The 19,518-nt window shown below is 36.1% G+C and overlaps 1 protein-coding gene across 1 annotated transcript in view; it reads right to left on the bottom strand.

Moving 5' to 3' along the window:
* Positions 1-10,420: 10,420 nt before the first annotated feature.
* The window catches only part of BTAF1 (BTAF1 RNA polymerase II, B-TFIID transcription factor-associated, 170kDa), a 92,580-nt gene continuing 83,482 nt past the window's right edge, over positions 10,421-19,518 (bottom strand). Inside the window, exons 35-38 of the mRNA XM_008579615.1 lie at positions 15,891-16,102; positions 14,264-14,423; positions 13,769-13,939; positions 10,421-11,998 (exon numbers count right to left, since the gene is read on the bottom strand). Coding sequence (XP_008577837.1) covers positions 11,855-11,998; positions 13,769-13,939; positions 14,264-14,423; positions 15,891-16,102 — 687 coding nt within the window. The 3' untranslated portion in view covers positions 10,421-11,854. The remainder of the gene's footprint in view (positions 11,999-13,768; positions 13,940-14,263; positions 14,424-15,890; positions 16,103-19,518) is intronic.

The raw sequence follows: 19,518 nt of genomic DNA, 5'->3' as shown, positions 1-19,518 counted from the left end.
TATAGATGGAATATATAATATATAACCTTTTGGGATTGGCCTTTTTTGGGCATAATTCTCTGGGGATTTGTCTTGGTTGTTGCATGTATCATTGTTGCATGTTCATTCCTTTTTATTGCCAAGTAGTATTCCACGGTATGGATGTACCAATTTGTTTAACTACTTACCTGTTGAAGGACATCTGGTTGTCTCTAGTTTTGGATTATTAACAAATAAAGCTACTGTAAACATGTACAGGCTGTTATGTGAACATGTCTTCATTTTCTCTGGGATAAATGTCCACGAGTGCAACTGCAGGTTATTATTAATTGAATTTCTTTAACAGATATGGGCCTATTCAGAGTATCTATTTCTCTTTGTGTGAGTTTCAGGGAATTGATCTGTTCCATCTAAGCTATCAGATCTGTGGGCATAGACTTATTAATAATACTCCTTTATTATCCTTTTTGATGCCCATGGGATCAGTAGTGATGGCCTGACTAAGCAATTAGTGTCTTCTCTCTTTTTTTTTAGTTAGCCTGGTTAAAGGTTTATCAATTTTATCGATCTTTTCAAAGAACCAGCTTTTGAATTCATTCATTTTTCTCCATCACTTTACTGTTTTCAGTGTCATTGGTTTTTGTTCTAATTTTTATTACTTTTCTTCTGTTTATATTAGGTTTATATTATTAGTCTTCCCGCAGTTTCCTAAAGTAGAAAAAGCTTAGATTTTTGATTTTTAGATCTTTCTCATTTATAAATTTGTATTTGATGCTGTAAATTTCCCTCAAGCACTGCTTTCATTACATCCCACAAATTGGTAAGTTGTATTTTCATTTACTTCAAAATATTTTTGAATTTTTCTTGAGATTTCTTCTTTGACCCATGTGTTATTTATACATGTGTTAATCTTCAAATAATTTGAGATTCTCTAGCTATCTTCCTGTTAATTCATTTCTAGTTTAAACCCATTGTGGTCCGAGACAATTTCTGTTGTTTTTAAGTTTGTTGAGGTCTGTATTATGGCCCAGAATATGGTCTACCTTGGTCGGTGTTCCATGTCATCTTGAGAAATACGTTTATTCTGCTGTTGGGCGTTGTTCAGTCCAACTACATCCTTATGGATTTTCTATCTGCTGGATCTGTCAATTACTGATAGAGATGTTTTGAAACCTCTAAGAGTGGATTTGTCTATTTCTCCCTGCAGTTCTATCCTTTTTTGCCTCACATATTTGGATGCCCTCTTATTAGGTGGGTACACCTTTAAGATTGTTAATGTCTTCATGGAGAACTGACCCCTTTAACATCACATAATGCCCCTCTTTACCCTTGATAATGTCCTTGTTATGTGGTCTGCTTTGTCTAAAATTAATATAGCTATTCCAGCTTTCTTTTGATTTATGTTAGCATGATAGATCTTTCTCCATCCCTTTACTTACTTAAAAATGTTTAATTGCAGTAAAAACACATATGATAAAATTTACTATCTTAACCATTTAAAGTGTACAGTTCAGCAGTGTTAAGTATATTCACACTGTTCTACAACGGATCCCTAGAACTTTTTCATTTTGCAAAACTGAAACTCTATATTCATTAAGCAACACTCTCCACTTTCCCCTCCACCAGCCCCTGGCGACCACCATTGTTTCTATGAATTTGTACTCTGGATACCTCATATAAGTGAAATTGTAGGAGGGTACTTCAAAAAGTTCACAGAGCAGTTTGTATTATCTTTTAATTCTGTTTTTCCACAAACTTTGTGGAGTACTCTTGTACAGTAGTTCTCCTTTTGTGGCTGGCTTATTTCAACATTTACATTGTTTTCAAAGTTCAGTCATCTTGTAGCATGTGCCAGAATTTCCTTCCTTTTTAAAAAGCCGAATAATATTCTATTGTATGTATATACCACTTTTTGTTCATCCATTTATCCACTGATGGACATTTGGGTTATTTCTACCTTCCGACTACTGTGAGTACTACTATGAACAGGGTGTACAAATGTCTCTTTGAGACCATGCTGTCAATTCTTTTGGATACATACCCAGAGCGGAATTGCTGAATCATATGGTAATTCTATTTTTAATTTTTGGAGGGACTGCCATACTGTTTTCCACAGCAGCAATATCATTTTACATTCCTTAAATCAGTGCATAAGGGTTCCAATTTCTCCGCATCCTTGCCTTTATTTTTTAGGTGGCTGGCAGGTACAGGGAAACAAACCTTGGTGTTACAAGGTTGCACTCTAACCAGCTGAGCTAACTGGCCAGCCCCTTGCCTTTATTTTCTGTTTGTTTTTCTATAGTAGCCATCCTAATGGGTGTGAGGAAATTCCATTCCTTTACTTTTAATCGGTATTTATATTTAAAGTGGATTTCTTGTAGATAACATAAAATCGAGTCTTTTCTTTTTTACCTATTCAGTCTGTGAATTTTAATTGGTATATTTAGATCATTGACATTTAAAGTGATTACTAACAGTTGGATTAATATCTACCATAATTATATTTTCTATTAATTGCTTTCATTTTTAAAAATCCCTCTTCTTTTTCCTTCTCTGAATTTGGCTGAGCATATTATAAAATTCGATTTTCTCTCCTCTCCTAGAATGTCAATTTTACTTCTTTTCAATTTTTTTTTTTTTAGCAGCGGCCCTAGGGTTGGCAGTTTACATTTACACTAATCTAAGTCCACTTTCAAATAACACTGTGTCACTTCATGGGTAATGCAGGTACCTTGTAACAGTATTTTCAATTCCTCCCTCCATCCCTTGTAGCATGCCTGCCATTCATCTCATTTATACATAAGCTATAATCACCAAATACATTATTGGTGTTATTATTTTGAACAGTATTAGATCAATTAACAATTAAAATGGTTTTTACCTTCATTTATTTGTTCTCCCGCTCTTCGTTTCTTTATGTGGATCCAAGTTTCTGACCTATATAATTTTCCTTCTCTCTAAAAAATTTCTTTTAATACTCCTTGTAAGGCAGGTTCACTGGCAACAAATTGCCTCTTTTTGATTGTCTGTGGAAATCTTTGTTTTGCCCTCATTTTTGAAAGATCATTTCTCTGGATACAGAATTCTAGGTTAGTGGGTGTTTTCTTTTACCACTTTCTAAGTATTTTTCCTCCATTTTCTTTTTGCTTGCATGGTTTGTGAAGAAAGTCTGATATAACTTTTACCCTTGTTCTTTTCCAGGTAAGGTGTTTTTTCATCTGGCTCTTTCCAAGATTGTTTGATTTTCTGCTGATTGAACAGGATATGCCTGGTGTAGATATCATGTTATTTATTCTGCTTGGTGTTCTCTGAGCTTCCTGGATCTGTGGTTTGGTGTCTGATGTTAATTCTGGAAAATTTTCAGTCATTATTACTTAAAATATTTCTTCTCTTTCTTCTCCATCTGATATTCCCATGACAAGTAAGTTACACTTTTGTGATTGTCCTACAATTCTTAGATAATTATTATTATTATTTTTTCCTCTTTGAGCTTGGGAAGTTTCTATTGAAGTATCTTCAATATATCATTCACTGATTCTTGTTCCTCAGCCATGTTCAGTCTGATAAGCCCATCAAAGGTATTTTTCACTTGTTACAATGTGTTTTTAATTTGTAGCATTTCCTCTTGGTTCTTAGATTTTCAATCTCTGTATATTGCCTATCTGTTCTTACATGTTGTCCACTTTTTTTCCATTAGAACCCCTAGCATATTAATCATAGTTATTTTAGATAACTGCTCTGGTATCTAAAATCTTTGCCATATCAAAGTCTGGTACTGATGCTTGCTTTGTCTCTTCTGATTGTGTCTTTTCTTGCCTTAGCATGTCTTGTAATTTTTTTTGAGAACGAGGCTTGATGTATTGAGAAACAGGAACTGAGGTAAACAGGCCTTTAGTGTGAGGTTTTCTGTTTATCTGGCTATGGCTTAGGCAGTGTTTAATGTTTGCTGTAGGTGTAGGTGACAGAAGTTTCAATTTTCGCTAGAGTCCTTGTTTTGTCTCCCCTCTTGTCTGGGTTTTCCTAGAAACTTTTTTTTTTCCTTTGAACAGCTTTATTGAGATATAATTCACATACCATACTATTCACCCATTTGTGTACAATTCAGTGTATTTAGTATATTCACAGGTACGTGCAACCATCACCACAGCCAATTTTAGAGCATTTTTTATCACTTCACAAAGAAATATGTACCCTTTACTTATGCCCCTGAAATACTTTCAGCCCTAAGCAACCACTAATTTTCTTTCTGCCTCTATACATTTCCCTGTTCTTGACATTGCACGTAAATGGAATCATAATATGTTGTCTTCTGTGACTGACTTATTTCACTTAACATGTCTTAAAGGTTCATCCATGTTCTGGCATGTATCAGGACCTCATTCCTTTTATTTTTTAGTCTTTTTTTCATGACCGGTAAGGGGATCGCAACCCTTGGTGTGGTGTCGCCCACACCGCGCTCAGCCAGTGAGCACACCGGCCATTCTTATATAGGACCTGAACCCGCGGCGGGAGCGTCGCTGCGCTCCCAGTGCCGCACTCTCCCGAGTGCGCCACGGGCTCAGGCAACCTCATTCCTTTTTATGGGCAAATATTCCATTGTGTGGATATATACATTTCCTTTATACATTTGTTAGTTGATGGACATTTGGCTTATTTCTACCCTTTGCCTGTTATGAGTGCTGCTGCTATAAACATGCTTGTACAAGTTTTTGTGTAGACAAGTTTTTATGACTCTTAAAGTAAATACCTAGGAGTGGGATTGGCGGGTTATCTAGTAAGTGTATAACTTTATAAGTAACTGCCAAACTGTCTTCCAAAGTGGCTGTACCATTTTACATTCAACACTGCAATATATGAGTTCCAGTTGCTCTGCATCTTCTTCAGCAGCTGGTATTGTCAGTTTTAAAAATTTGAGCAATTCTCATACGTGTGTAACGGTAATGATATATACCATTACACACCTATTAGAAAAGATGTTGAGTATCTTCTCATGTGCTTATTTGCCTTCTGTATATCTTCTTTAGGGACGTGTTCAAATCTTTTGCCCAGTTTTGAGTTGGGCTGTTTCCTTTTTGAGTTTTGACAGTTCTTTATATAATTCTTTTAATACACATTCTTGATATAGTCAAGATATAAACCCTTTATCAGGCAAGTGATTTGCAAATATTTTCTCCTATTCTGTGGCTCTTCTTTCCATTCTTTAAAAAATGTCTTTCAGGGCTGAGGCCGTGGCGCACTCGGGAGGGTGCGGTGCTGGGAGTGCAGCAGCGCTCCTGCCGCGGGTTCGGATCCTATATAGGGATGACTGGTGCGCTCACAGCGCTCTCTGGCTGAGTGCGGTGCAGCCGGTCTCAAAAAGGACAAAAAAAAAAAAAAAAACCAAAAAACAAAAATGCTCTTTATTGGGCTGAGCCCATGGCGCACTCAGGAGAATGCGGCGCTGGGAGTGCAGCAGCGCTCCCACTGCAGGTTCGGATCCTATATAGGGATGACTGGTGCACTCACAGAGCTCACTGGCTGACTGCGGTGCGGCCGGTCTCAAAAAGGACAAAAATTAAAAAAATAAAAATAAATAAATAAATAAATAATGACTTTCAAATATTGGAAGTTAATTCTTTTTTAAAAGTTCATCATCATTTTTTCTTTTATGGATTTCTTTTGGTGTCATATCTAAGCAATCTTTGCCCAACCCAAGGTCACCAATTTTCTTCTATAAGTTTTGTATATATGTCCATGATTAATTTTGAGTTAAATTTTGCATAAGGTGTGAGGTACATATGGAGTTTCTGTTTTTTTAGCATATGGACATCCCATTTTTGAAAAGATTATTCTTTCTGCATTGAATGGTTTTGGAACCTTTGTGGAACATCAACTGACTATATGTGCAGCTATATTTGCAGGCAATCAATTCTGTTCTACTAATCTACCTTTATTCCAGTACTACACTGCCTTGATTACTACACCTTTACAATAAGCTTTAAAATCTGGTAGTGTAAGTCACACAGCTTTTCTTTATTCATGGTTGGTTTTGATTGCCCTGGCCTTTTGCCTCTCGATAAGTTTTAGAATTAGCTTATTATTTTCTAAAAACAAAAATAATAATCCTACTGGGATTTTGATTGGAATTGCTTTGAGTCTATAGATCAGATGGCGGAGAACTGAAATCTTAACTATATTGAATTTTCAGTCCATGAACATGGTGTATCTCCATTTGTTTAAGGTCTTTCATGTGTTTTGTAGTTTTCAGCACACAGACCTTTCACATATTTTGTGAAATTTATATCTATTTCATGGTTTTGGGTGTTATTATATATGGTATGTTAAATTTTTCAATCGCTAATTTCTTACTGTGGAAATACAATTGATTTTTTTGTGTATTGACCTTATATCCCATGAACTTGCTAAATCAGTTAATTCTAGTAGCTTTTTTTGTAGATTCCTTGGGATTTTTCTACATAAAAAGCCATGGAAGTTTTATTTCTTGCTTTCTGATTTGTGTTTTCATTTTTTATTGCCTTATTATACTGGATAGGACCTCAAGTATATTGCTGAATAGGAGTGGATAAAGTGGACACTAATTTCAATTTCTTGAAATTTGCCAGGAGCTGCATTATGGCTCAGCATATGGTCAGTTTTGGTAAATGTTCTACATGAGCTTTCAAAGAATGTATCCTGGAGTTGTTGGGCATATCTATGTAACATATATGTCAATTAAGTCACATTTGTTAATTATATTAAAATTGTCTATATTCTCGTGCCTATTCTCTTCTGGTCTACTTGTTCTATTGAGAGGTATGTTAAAATTCCACTATGACCTTGGACTTCTCCATTTCTTTTTGTAGTTTTGCCCATGTCTGCTTTATGTATTCTGAAATGTATATCAATTTAGAGTAGCTAGATCCTCCTGGTTAACTGAATCTTTTATCACTAGGAGATATCCTTCTTTATTGCAAATAATACTTTTCACCTGAAGGCTTTTTCTTAAATTAATGTAACTACGCCAACTGTTGGCTTTGGTATCCTCCTTCCTCACTGGTCTTTTAGTTTCTCCCATTTTGTCTGGTACATAGTAGGAAATGATCAGTAAATGTGCATATGACTGTCACTTAATTTTCTATTTTTTAAATGTGAAATAACAATAAATCATTGGTTTTGTACATCCATAAACAATGTTTTATTTCGCCTGTTTTTGGTCTTTAAATGGGCCCAAATTATATTTTCTTTTTTCACTCACCGTTTTTAGATTCATTCATGTTTTATTAGTTACTCATTGATTTCTCACTGCTGTATAGTATTCCATTACATAAATAAGCCTCAGGAGTGCTCATTCAGTCTCGTACCTTAAAATACTATCTTCCAGGGCCGGCCCATGGTTCACTTGGGAGAGTATGGGGCTGATAACACCAAGGCCACAGGTTCGGATCCCATATAGGGATGGCCAGTTAGCTCACTGGGTGAGCGTGGTGCTGACATCACCAAGGGTTAAGATCCCCTTACTGGTTATCTTGTGAAAAAAAAAACAAAACAAAAAAAACTATCTTCCAAGTTTACATCTTCAGTCTTGACCTTACCTTTAAGCTCCAGATTCCTATGTTTACCTGCCTACTCAACATCTCTACTTTGATAAATTTAACATGAACAAAACAGAATTCTAGATTTCATACTTCCATTCCCCCCTCCAAATTTGCTCTTTTCTAAGTATTCCCCATCTCTCCCATGACACCATTCACCCAGCTTTCTAAGAACTAAAACCAAGCTGGAAACACATTTGGTTTTATGTTGACATATAGCAAAGAGGACATATTGATTTGACTGGGGTAAACACAATGGGATATAAGAGAGAAAGTGACAGAGATGGACAGGGGCCACAACTTGTAGGGCATATGGGAAGTTTAGATTTGGCTTGAATGTGATAGGAAGCCACTGGAGAATTTGGCAAATAGGAAAACCAGTTAGAAGACAGTGATATAAGAAAGATGGTGGTGGGTTGCAGCAGAAAAAGAAAAAGGTGAACAGATTTGCAATATATTTTGTAGCAAGAGATGGGAAAACTTGCTGATGGACTATATGCATCAATTTTTTGCACCTGATATGCAAAAAAATAGATATAAGTCTAAGGTGACTTCTTGTCTCTCTTCCCATGATCTCTCTTTCCATCTTCCATGATTTTTGCCTGCTCTTTTGTATTTTCTATCAGTTAATCTCTGTGTATCCCACTGTAGGTTATTTTGTAAAATCAACATTCCAGTTCACGAATTTGCTCTTCAAATGTATCTAACCTACATTGATAACCATTTCTCATTTATTTGTTCTTTTTCAAACTTGTCTAATCTTTTATAATGTTTTCCCTATTTTTATTTCTAATTATCTTAATCATATTTTATGGTCTTCCAGATTATTGTATTTATAGTTCTTAAAGAAGTAATTTGTATCTGCTGACTCTTCCTTCTTTTTTTTTCCCTAAAAGTTGACCAGTAAGGGGATCTTAACCCTTGGCTTGGTGTTGTCTGCACCACGCTCAGCCACTGCGCAAACCGGCCATCCCTATATGGGATCCGAACCCATGGCCTTGGTGTTATTCAGCACCGCACTCTCCCGAGTGAGCCATGGGCCACCCCTGACTCTTCCTTCTGTAGACAGTTTGTGTATCTGCATCTTTCCCTGGTTGGAAATCCTATCAGACCCTTATCTGAAACTGTCCCTACAGAGCAGTTTTGTATTTCCTTCCTTCAAAAAAGCAGAATTGACTATTTTCTTGACTTGTGGCTCCTACAGTATACACTGGGCATAAACTCAAACCTTAAACTTACCTGTGGTGCAGGCCTGGGGTTCTGATTTCTTGCTTTGTGTTTCTGGGCTCATGGACAATTGTTCAAGTCCCATTTGAATACATGATCTCTTTGCAGATTTATAGAGATTTATACATATATTAATCTCTAATGTCTACATGGAAATTAGGATCTCAGCCCCTATGTTCAACAGAACTTCACTGGTTTGAGTAAATTTACTGAAGACTCATAGGAACCCTTTCTTGAAGGAGGCAATTTTTATCTCCATAGAGATGGTGGCTGACAATGTTTTATGTGAATAGCAAACATTTTCTATTAATGGACATAACTCAAGTTTTTGTTTTATTGATTCACACTGAGTTCTCTGGCATTTGATAACACATGTTCCTGAAATCAATTTCACTTTGGTAATTAAGGAGGTGTACAGGAAGTACAAGATTGTATTGGGATTAAATATTTGGAACAGATATGTGATGAAATGCTTGTTGCTTTTCTATAATTTCTTTTAGTTTCTGGTTGTTCCGCTGTTGCCTTTAAGTGGTTATATTCTGAAATAGCTTCACTGGAATATTTACTTTTGAATAAGCTCACATAGACCATCCAGAAGGAAAAAAAAATTATACCAGTTCAGTTAATCCCAAGGTCAAAGACTTTCACCCTTGTTACCATTACAATAAGCTCTTGTTGAAAGACCAGAATATTAAATGTGTAATAAATAAGTATATATGTAAAATTATACATAAAAGTTATACCCAGGACCCCAAATTTTAATATTTTGCTACAGGAAACACTAGTGATGAGGTTAATAATCTCTGAATCTATATTTTTAACTGAAATTTTCTATAATAAACACACAAAAATAAGGAAATACTACAATGGATATTGTCAACATTGTCAACATGTTTGTCTTATTTCCCATACCCACTCATCTTTTAAAACATAACTACCATGTCATCACATCTGTAAAACTGACACAGATCTCTAATATCATTCATTACTCAGTTCAATTTTCTCTATGTCTCCACTATTCTTAAGATAGATATACTACTGTGACCGGGCCACTTAACTGAGACTACTTAGTTCTCACCTGTTTTTTGGAAAGCTAGAATTGTGACATAATATTTCACAATTCAACAGGTTATTTTTTAAATGTTATAGTCACACTAAATTTTCCTCTCACCCCTGACCTTTATTTCCCATTCAAAGGCAACAACTCTTATTTTCCTGTCTATCCTTCTAAAAGTATTTTACTAATACACATACTTTCAGATTAAACTGTTTTAAAATCTAAACTGCCTAAATATCTGACTTACAGCTCTATCTGACCTTTAAATTGGGGAAAAAACTTTAATTTTTATGGTGTAAATTTTTTTGCCCCTTCCTATCTCTTTAATGATATTGCTCCCCATGCTATAAGCTATGTTAAATAGCTGGTTTATGGAAACAGCAAATAAATAGTTCATAAAAGACTATTCAACTCAAGTACTCTGGACATTCTATAAAATCATGAGTTTCCTACAATTTAAATGTAAATCCTAAACACTAAAGAAAAAGTGTTTAGCTTTTTAAAAACCTATATGTCTGAACTAATAATTTCAATCTTTTGCTCTTTCTAGTGATCATTTCCTACAAATAACACACAGTTGCATATATTTTACAGTTTCAATCTTATATTTATTCTCTGTGGAATGCTAGGTTTAATGTTACAGTATGGTTGTCAAAGCTACTGAAATGTGACAAATGTCCATGTCTAAATGCTGCAGAACAGTATATATAACCTTAATGATTTAAACAAAACACCTGTTATTGTACAGCTGAGGTCTGATGGTTTTTAAACTGATGCCTATGTGTATGGCCAGCCACAAACCTTAGGGATGTTTATTACCTGTACATATATACAAATATATCCCATACATATGTATGCACACAGGCATGTATTAATTTATTTTGAAATTTATAAAATTATATATACATACACATACATGCATATATCTATATACATATTACCCACCCTCACCATGGAGCTCACTTTTCTAACAGTAGTTAATCAGCTTCATGCCCAATTATTATTGCTGCCCAGTAAAATTACACGATTTTACTGCTAATGCCAGGCACCTTTTCAGGTTCAGGAATAGGTACACTGTGCATATAGATATGTGTATTCATGTATGTTTGTATATATGAAGGAATTATTTCTCCCTTTTAGGCTTCAGTCGTGCATTACTACAATAAACAGTCTTTCCACCATAGGTTTTGGAATTTTAAACAGTGTAAAATCTACTTCTGGAAAATTGAATATGTTCATAGTTACAAAAAATATATTATATATATATATATATGATTGAAACCTATTGAGTACATATGTTCTTTGAATCTGGCTATATCCTAGCCATTAGATAAATTAAAAAAACCACCCTCTTAATAGGATGTTATGGTAGCCTTAAATATACCATTACTTATATTTAGAATAGGTGATATTATATTTTAAAAGTTGACAAAATGATGGTTAAAGATTTGAAAAGCACTATGCACCTGCATTAAATATATAAAGGTTTCCACAAAGGGCCTGTTTAAGTTCACTGTCTATCATTTTTATGTTCCAAGACTGACCAATATTGTGGTCGTTATTCTTATATTCTTAAAATTATGGCTCATTAAGGCTTTTATACAAAAAAGCCCTATTTTTAATCAATTATAAAAACGATTTCTATTTAAAAGAAAAAATGTACATGAACACTAAGTACTCATGGATATCTTCCTGTACAAAGTGACTATGTAAAGATAGGAGGATCATTCCCAGAAAGAACACCTCCCGTTAGCACATGTAAACCTGGTTTGGATCCTCTGCTCTGCAGCTATTCAGCATGTAAAATTAAACCATTTTTTCACATTAACATTTAAATTTAATACAGTGCAAATATTTGAGAATAACTTGTTCCCCCCAGTGAAACAAGAGCCAGCATTATGCTGAATATTCAGATCTATTTACACATTGCGTTAAAAGTTCACCATAAACTTAGAAATTTGCTGAATATCAGCAGAAATGTAACTGAACTAGCAGCAATTGCATTTACAATATTTGATAGTTACTTGAGAGAATGCATAAAATTTTCCAGGCTGTACTCTGAATCATACTGCTCTTGATCCCAAAGATCACTCAGGTTTTCAAGAATTGATTTCATACTTGCTTTTCCAGAAGTAGAGGTGTCAGCTTTTTCTGCTTTGCCATCCTTAAGAAATATTGGCAAAAAGATAAATGAAAGATTATTAACTTCAGAAACTACATTTTCCCTTAAAACATCACAGTTGTTTCTAATACTGTACTTATTCAACAAAGTTCAAAACTTCAAGTGATGAGTAAGTTCATGATCTCAAAAGATAGTCCACTCTCATAACAATTACAATTCCTTGAAGTTGATACGACAAGCAAACAGAAAGGACATTGTTGGGAGGGAGGGGGAAGAAGGAGGAGGGAGGGGGAAGAGGGAGGAGGGCGGGAGGTTTTGTTAATGGGCCACAATAATCAACCACATTGTATATTGACAAAATAAAATAAAATAATATATATAAAAAGATAGTCCATTCTATCAGTTCTAGTAATTTTATCATTTTTAGCTTTTAATTTGGAAAAAATTTCTAAACTATGGAAGAATTATAAGAACATTATAAATAATTCATTTGCTTTGTCCTCTCTCCCCATATATGTGTGTTTGTATACATATGGATACATGTATTAGTCAGACATATAGTTAAATATCAGTTTTTCCCTTAACCATCTGAGAGGAAGTTGTTGACATCATGTCCCTTTATCCCTAGATAGGAATCAGCATGTATTCCTAAGAACAGGACATTCTTGGGGCTGGCCAGTTAGCTCATTTGGTTAGAGTGCAGTGTAACACCAAGGTCAAGGGTTTGGATCCCTCTACTGGCCAGCCATCAAAAACAGGAAAAAGAACAAGGACATTCTCTTACATAACTTACATACAAAGATAAGATTAAGGAAATTTAACAGTGCTATATTAAAATGTTCTAATATAATAGTTCATTTTCAATACCTGCCAATGTCCCAGGAGTAGCCCAAGGCAATAGCTCTGGTTTCCCTGAAACATGCCCCTGAGCCCAGTTCTGCTCACTGAAAGTCACCCATTAGAATATTTCAAACAGAATAAAGGCTAGTTGAAGACACCTATGCATGTTTCTTTGATCCTTCTTTATTTTAGGTTAAACATCTCTTGATCTTTCAACTTTACTTTATATGACATGATTGAAGAAACTTCCTCCATTCTGGCCACTAGGGACTTACTAATTTGTTACTGTTTAAAATGCATCACCCAGAACTAGACATAATATTCTAAATGTGGTTTAACATACACCAAGTATGGTAGAGCTACTTTCTGTCAGAACTAGATTCTACAATTCTGTTATTACAGCAAGTTTAATTTCATCATAAAAGGCTACTTCTCACCATAATTTATACTGAGTATGCAAGCTGATTTTCTGAACCTATGCAGGACTTTAAATCCAACCCTATTAGTTTTAACATGATTAGATTGACTAACGGCTACTATTTATTGAGAATCTATACTAAGTATCCTTTCTAAGTGGTTACATATTTCATTTAATCCTCACAACCATGTAGTAAAATAGGTGTAGGTGCTCAGAGAAGTTAATTTGCCTAGATCACCAGTTAACAGGAGGCAGGGCCAGAAACACCCACCCACGAGTTTCACTGACTCCAATGATAAGCTGCTGTCTTTTAGCAGGAAAAGACTAAGGAGAGAAACCCTGAGGCAGGACACAAGAGAATCAATCAAAGTCAAAACTTCAGATATCCTCTCATATGGTGAAGAGTTTTATCTGGCACCAAAAATTCCCTCAAAGGCTGATCTAGTGATACTGAAATGAATGACTTTTGCAGCTCCCTTTAGTACTTTCATTAAGCAGTCCCAGGAAACCTGTGAACTCATTAAATATATAACAAATTATATAAGTTTTTTTACCTTATCAAGAGTAAACAGGTCAAGAAGTTGATCGGTCCCCATACTCTGCAAACTAGAATTCTCTTGGCTAATAACAGTATTCGCTATGTTCATCTTGAATTTCTGCAAACCCATTATTTTCTCTTCCAATGTTCCTCTGGTTATCAATCGGTACACATTAACCACACGTTTCTAAATGAGAAAAATAGTTAAGTAACTGTAGCACAATTGGTAAGCTTTGAGGTTCACCAAGGCTTGTATACTTGTACTAAGTACTTTCTACTACCTAATTAGGATTGAATTTTTATTTTGTCTGGCCTCAGGAGCTCAAAATGTTTGCAGAAATCACAGAATATTAGGGATGGACAGCACCTCATTTAATGCATAAGGAAGTGATACCATAGAAGAGTTAAGTGACTTGTCCAAGGTCACAATACTTGTTAACATCAGAGCAAGAACTTGAACCAAGTATTTTCCCCAGTGCACAGATTAACACCTGTGTGAGGTGACTTTTACCTGCCCAATGCGATGGGCCCGGTCCATGGCTTGTAGATCTCGCATGGGATTCCAGTCATGCTCCACAAATACCACTGTGTCAGCGCCTGTCAAGTTAAGACCCAGGCCACCAACATGAGTTGTAAGTAAGAGAACATCTATGGATGGATCATTGTTAAACCTAAAAGTATAGATAGCAAAAAAATAAAATTAGTACATTTCTTTCTAATGCTCCTATAACAAACTATTTAATAAAAATTAAAGAGCACAAATGAAAACAATGCTTTTTAAAAATCCATTTCTGTGACTACTTGGGATGAAAATATCCTCTTCTAATATACATTACATCTTTAGTAGAAAGAATGCTCTCCAAAGCTTGTCTGAAATTTCACCAAAAGAAATAGTAAGGCCAATTGAGTTGTATTTTATGATATGAGGTGAAGACTAAGTGGCAAAAATATAATTAAACACTAATTATAAGTAAGACAAAACCCAACTGTGAATCTTTAAGTATGGACCTAGAGAGAAGATTGGGGAACAGGCTAGATCATTGTAAAAGATATGTGTTGAATGAATGAATGTAAAAGAAGTATGTGTTGAGGGTTGCTATTATTGAACTAATTCTAGAAGATATTGACAAAGAACATCTAATAGCTTCTAGGAAAAGGAAAAATTAACATTCTTACTGACATTAATAGTAGCAGCTGGGCCGGCCCGGTGGCGCACTGCTACAGTGTGCCACTTGGGAGTGTGGTGGCGCTCCCGCCGAGGGTTCGGATCCCACATACAGACCGGTTCCCGCTCACTGGCTGAGCGAGGTGTGGGAGCAACACCAAGGGTTGCAATCCCGTTGCCGGACACGAAAAAAGGAAAAAAAAAAAATAATAGTAGCAGCTACCAAGCTACCACTCATTACATTCTTACTATGCGTTAAGCAATGCACTTTGTACATTATATGTATTATGCTATTTGTTACGACACCTCTATAAGGGTATTACCAGTATGCCTATTTTAGATAGACTAAGGCTATGTGGATGATAAACTGGCCCAAGAGAACACTGCTTAAATAGTAGTTTTTCTGCCTTCAAAGCCCCTTTGATGGTATAACTGTACTGTGCTTTAAAATCTCTTAGGGATGCTTGTTAAAAATGCCTACGCTTGAAGTCAGCAGGTTTGGGACAGAACCTAGCATTTTTAAAAAGCAACCCCTCAGATTTTTAAAGCAGAGGTTGCAGACCACACTTAAGAAACACTGCACTCACCAATTTTGTTTCCTTGCTGGGCCAGCTTCTGACTTGTTCTCAGCAGAGAAACAGGGAGCAGGATAGAGATTTTAGCTAAGCTACTTGTTTGCTTTCTCCCACCTTAACTCCCCAAAAAGGTCAGTGGGAAAGTAATTGTTGATGCCTTAAATTTTTTTCATGCTCTTTAGAGTGCTTTCCTAATATAGTGATGCTTCCTCATTACTAAAAATGTTTATTTCTGTGGTTCTACATTTAAAAAGGGGTTTATTTGGGTCAAATTATACAATAAGAACACACATTTGCAGATATTCAGTCCATGAAAATATTTCATGGGGCAAACTTCTAGTAAGTAATAATACATTTACTATAGCTTGATTATGATAACAGTTTTAGAAGCTACTTACCGGGAAACAATGGAATGCCTCTGTCCAGGAGGTATGCTGCCATCTAATCTCAAATAAGTGACAGAGGGCAAGTGAGGTTTGAGAAGATCATGCTCTACTATATCAAGCATACTTTTAAGCTGACAGAAGATCAGTATCCTATGCTGGGCCACAACAGACTCTGTGCCACTCTCTGAAGTGCCGCCATTTCCCAAACCACAGTCTAAGAGCAACTTGGAAAAAAAAAATCATTACACAGGTATTCAATAAAAGCAGATAACCAGTATCACTGTGACAGGTATTTCTCTCTGTGGCAAGAAAAAGTTAAACTTACCTGGAACCTGGAAAGCAGATTAATACTTTGGATTGTAATGTCACAATTCAGCATCTGGAACTAATTTTTGAGGTGCTCGCACTTCAGAGTTCCCTGGTCACTCTTCAGGAGGTTATTTAACAGGCCCTTCTCCCTTTTCCTTAGTTCCTTGAGGCATACTAGACCCTCAATAAATGTTTATTGAAAGTAATGACAAAGAAGATGCCCCAGGCCATGGTTCATAAAGTGTTATGGAAGAATAGAGTGTGAAGGAAACATAATGTAGCAGGTGCATTGGTAAAAATTACAGAAATGAGGAAACCAAAAGCATCTAGCTAGATGTGCTGGATTCCTGACAGCTTACTACTGTATCTGTAGACCAAGATCTTTAATAGCAGGAACCACACTGCTATAGATCTTTTACATTTCCTGCTATGTAAGTGGTTCAGTGCCTTGCATATAGCAATAAATAAATGAGTGAATAAAATCCAAGAGAATCATGTTTAGGTCAGTTTGGGAAACTAGTGTACCCAACAGTACTCTTATACATCCCTAGGATCTTAGCGAATTCTGCTCAGAATGTAAGATCTTAATGCAGAATGCTTTCTCCTTTCTAGTAATGGAAGTTACTTAGAAAACCAAAAGCTCAGATGGGAAATCATCAAAAGGCCATCCAGGCAAACTCCAAATTTAATGTAAAACCCTGAGGGTGTTCTGCAGGAAAGAGTAAACTTAGTGGGCCAAACCCTGTTTTCCTCAGAAAGTCTTTACAAGGTTGACCATTGGCTGAAGTATGGGAACTTGGATTTTGGGGGTCTTCCCATCAGTCCCTAACTGATAAGGACGGTTTACTGTGCCTAAACTATTGTGCTAACAGTATGATTTATGCTAAGACCTGCTTTCTTTCTGGGAGTCTAGAATTTTGATACAACCTAGGCAGAGGGAGTCTATGTGACCAGCTCCCAATAAAGACCATGGTCACTGAGTCTCTAATGAGCTTCCCTGGTAGATAATACTTCACATGTGTTGTCATAATTTGATGCTAGGAGAAGAATAAATGTTCTCACTCTTCTAGCTAATAGCCCTTAAAATTCAAATTTTTACTAGATATTAGAATAGGCATATGGTACACTAGGGAGGCATTCATCCAAACAGAATAAGGAAGTCTGATAAATGTAATTTTTTTTTTTTTTTGGTGGTTGGCTGGTAAGGGGGTCCAAACTCTTGACCTTTGTGACACCGCATTCTAACCAACTGAGCTAACCAGCCAGCCCCCTGATAAATGTAATTAACTCTATCCCTTGCCCCCAAATCTTCAATCAGACTACAATCAAAGCTAAATATCTTTTAAAAAGTCCCATCTATGGTGTCTCAGGAGAGTATGACTAAGTGGTACCTCACTGTGCGGTAAACATTATAAAGAACATGGTATCATCAGTGGGACATGCAACACAGATCTTATAAAATAGGAGTTCCAGAGAAAGAGAATTTATCAGAATGTCTGTGTCATGCAGACTCACTTATCTCAGTCTCTTGAGCAGCAATATCACAAACTGTAAAGATAACCAATCATATTAAGAATATCCAACTAAATGGGGCCGGCCCCGTGGCTCACTCGGGAAAGTGCAGCGCTGATAGCGCCGAGGCCGCGGGTTCGGATCCTATATAGGGATGGCCACTGCACTCACTGGCTGAGCGTGGTGTGGACCACACCATGCTGAGGGTAGCGATCTCCTTACCGGTCAAAAAAAATATATATATCCAACTAAAAAAAAATTCAAGTAAGACTACTTCTTCAAGTCCATACTTACCAGACAATCTTCCTAACGTAATCTTTTCCCAAAAAGTATAGTTATTCCATTGGATTTGACGTGAGTATTCCTATCTGGCAGAATTGATATTCTGGTTTTCCCAATAATCTCTTATAACCTGATGGTATCCTGACAGAGACTCCAGGTATCCTAGCAGAATCTAGTTTGGGGCTTTGAAAAGTTGATTACTATGGGCCGGCCCGGTGGCGCACTGCTACAGTGCGCCGCTTGGGAAGCGCGGCGGCGCTCCCGCCGAGGGTTCGGATCCCACATACAGACCGGCCACTCACTGGCTGAGCGAGGTGTGGGAGCAACACCGAGGGTTGCGATCCCGTTGCCAGTCCCGGTCCGGTACGGGCGTGACACTGAGGGTTGCGATCCGTTGCCAGTCACGAAAAAAGACAAAAAAAAAAAAAGTTGATTACTAGACTCTAAAAAATGGTTACCAAGGCCACCTAATATGGGTGTTTGAGTGGACAGCTGCCTCCATAGATAGCATTTCAATTTTATTTTGCCCTAACTTCAGTATAGGCTAAATTACTCCAGGTTTTTCAATCATTCCTTATCGAAGATGATTTCTAGATATTTTACCACTCTGATCTTCCACTTAAAGCATAGTGCCCAAAACCATAGTGTGCAAAACTATAAATGATTCTCAAAATTTGGTCTGACTGATATAAAATACAGTGAAACTATTATGCCCTCATTTTGGCCATTACACTGTTATTAATCCCACCCAAGAGCCTATTAGCTTTATTTACTGGCAACTAATATATACAGAAGATTTATAGTGAACTTGCAATCAAATCAAATTCAATTTTACCCTTATGAAATGTTTGCCAAGTCTCACAAAATCTGTATTTATGTGTTTTCTTTTAAAATAGACTCTGTTTATCTCCACTAAATTTCACCTCGTGTTTTAATTCTTCATGCCAGCATCCTGAATTTTTTATTCTGGTTCTGTAATATTTGATAAACATGTTTCTAGTGACAGCTTTTTAGAAAGCAAGTAAGACTTATGCCCTAATATAAAAAAGTCTAATAAAAATTCTTCTAGGACTTTTTTTTTTTTAGATTTAAAAAAGAAATTTCTCTCTCCTGAGACAACACCTTTACTCTGAATGGCTGAAAAGAACTGAGAAAATGGAAAAGAAGCCTATTAGAAAAGCCCTCCATGAGTATGGCCAGAAATAATCCACTGGGCCGGCCCCCCTAAGTATCTTAATTCCAGATACTTCAGGGTGACAAGGAGCACTCTAAAATGAGAGATTGGTTTAATAACTGCTGAAAAAAAGTAAAAGCCTGTAGTATAATTCAAATGTGGATGAAATTTAATTTTTATTTGAAAACAGATCTGATTGGCTGACTCCTTGACTAACTATATGTTATAGCTTTATCTTATGTACCACCTATATTAAGAAAATCATGAACATTTCCTATACAAGCCTATATCAAAGATTGGTCAAATAAGAAAACCATTCCATATATAAAACAATCTAAAGGTAATAGTTATTCTTCAATTTTA

The sequence above is a fragment of the Galeopterus variegatus genome, unplaced genomic scaffold (genome assembly GCF_000696425.1).
Source record: "Galeopterus variegatus unplaced genomic scaffold, G_variegatus-3.0.2 Scaffold1925, whole genome shotgun sequence".
NCBI lineage: Eukaryota > Metazoa > Chordata > Mammalia > Dermoptera > Cynocephalidae > Galeopterus > Galeopterus variegatus.
The sequence above is the reverse complement of the archived record's forward strand: the minus strand, read 5'-3'. Positions and strand labels throughout refer to the sequence as shown.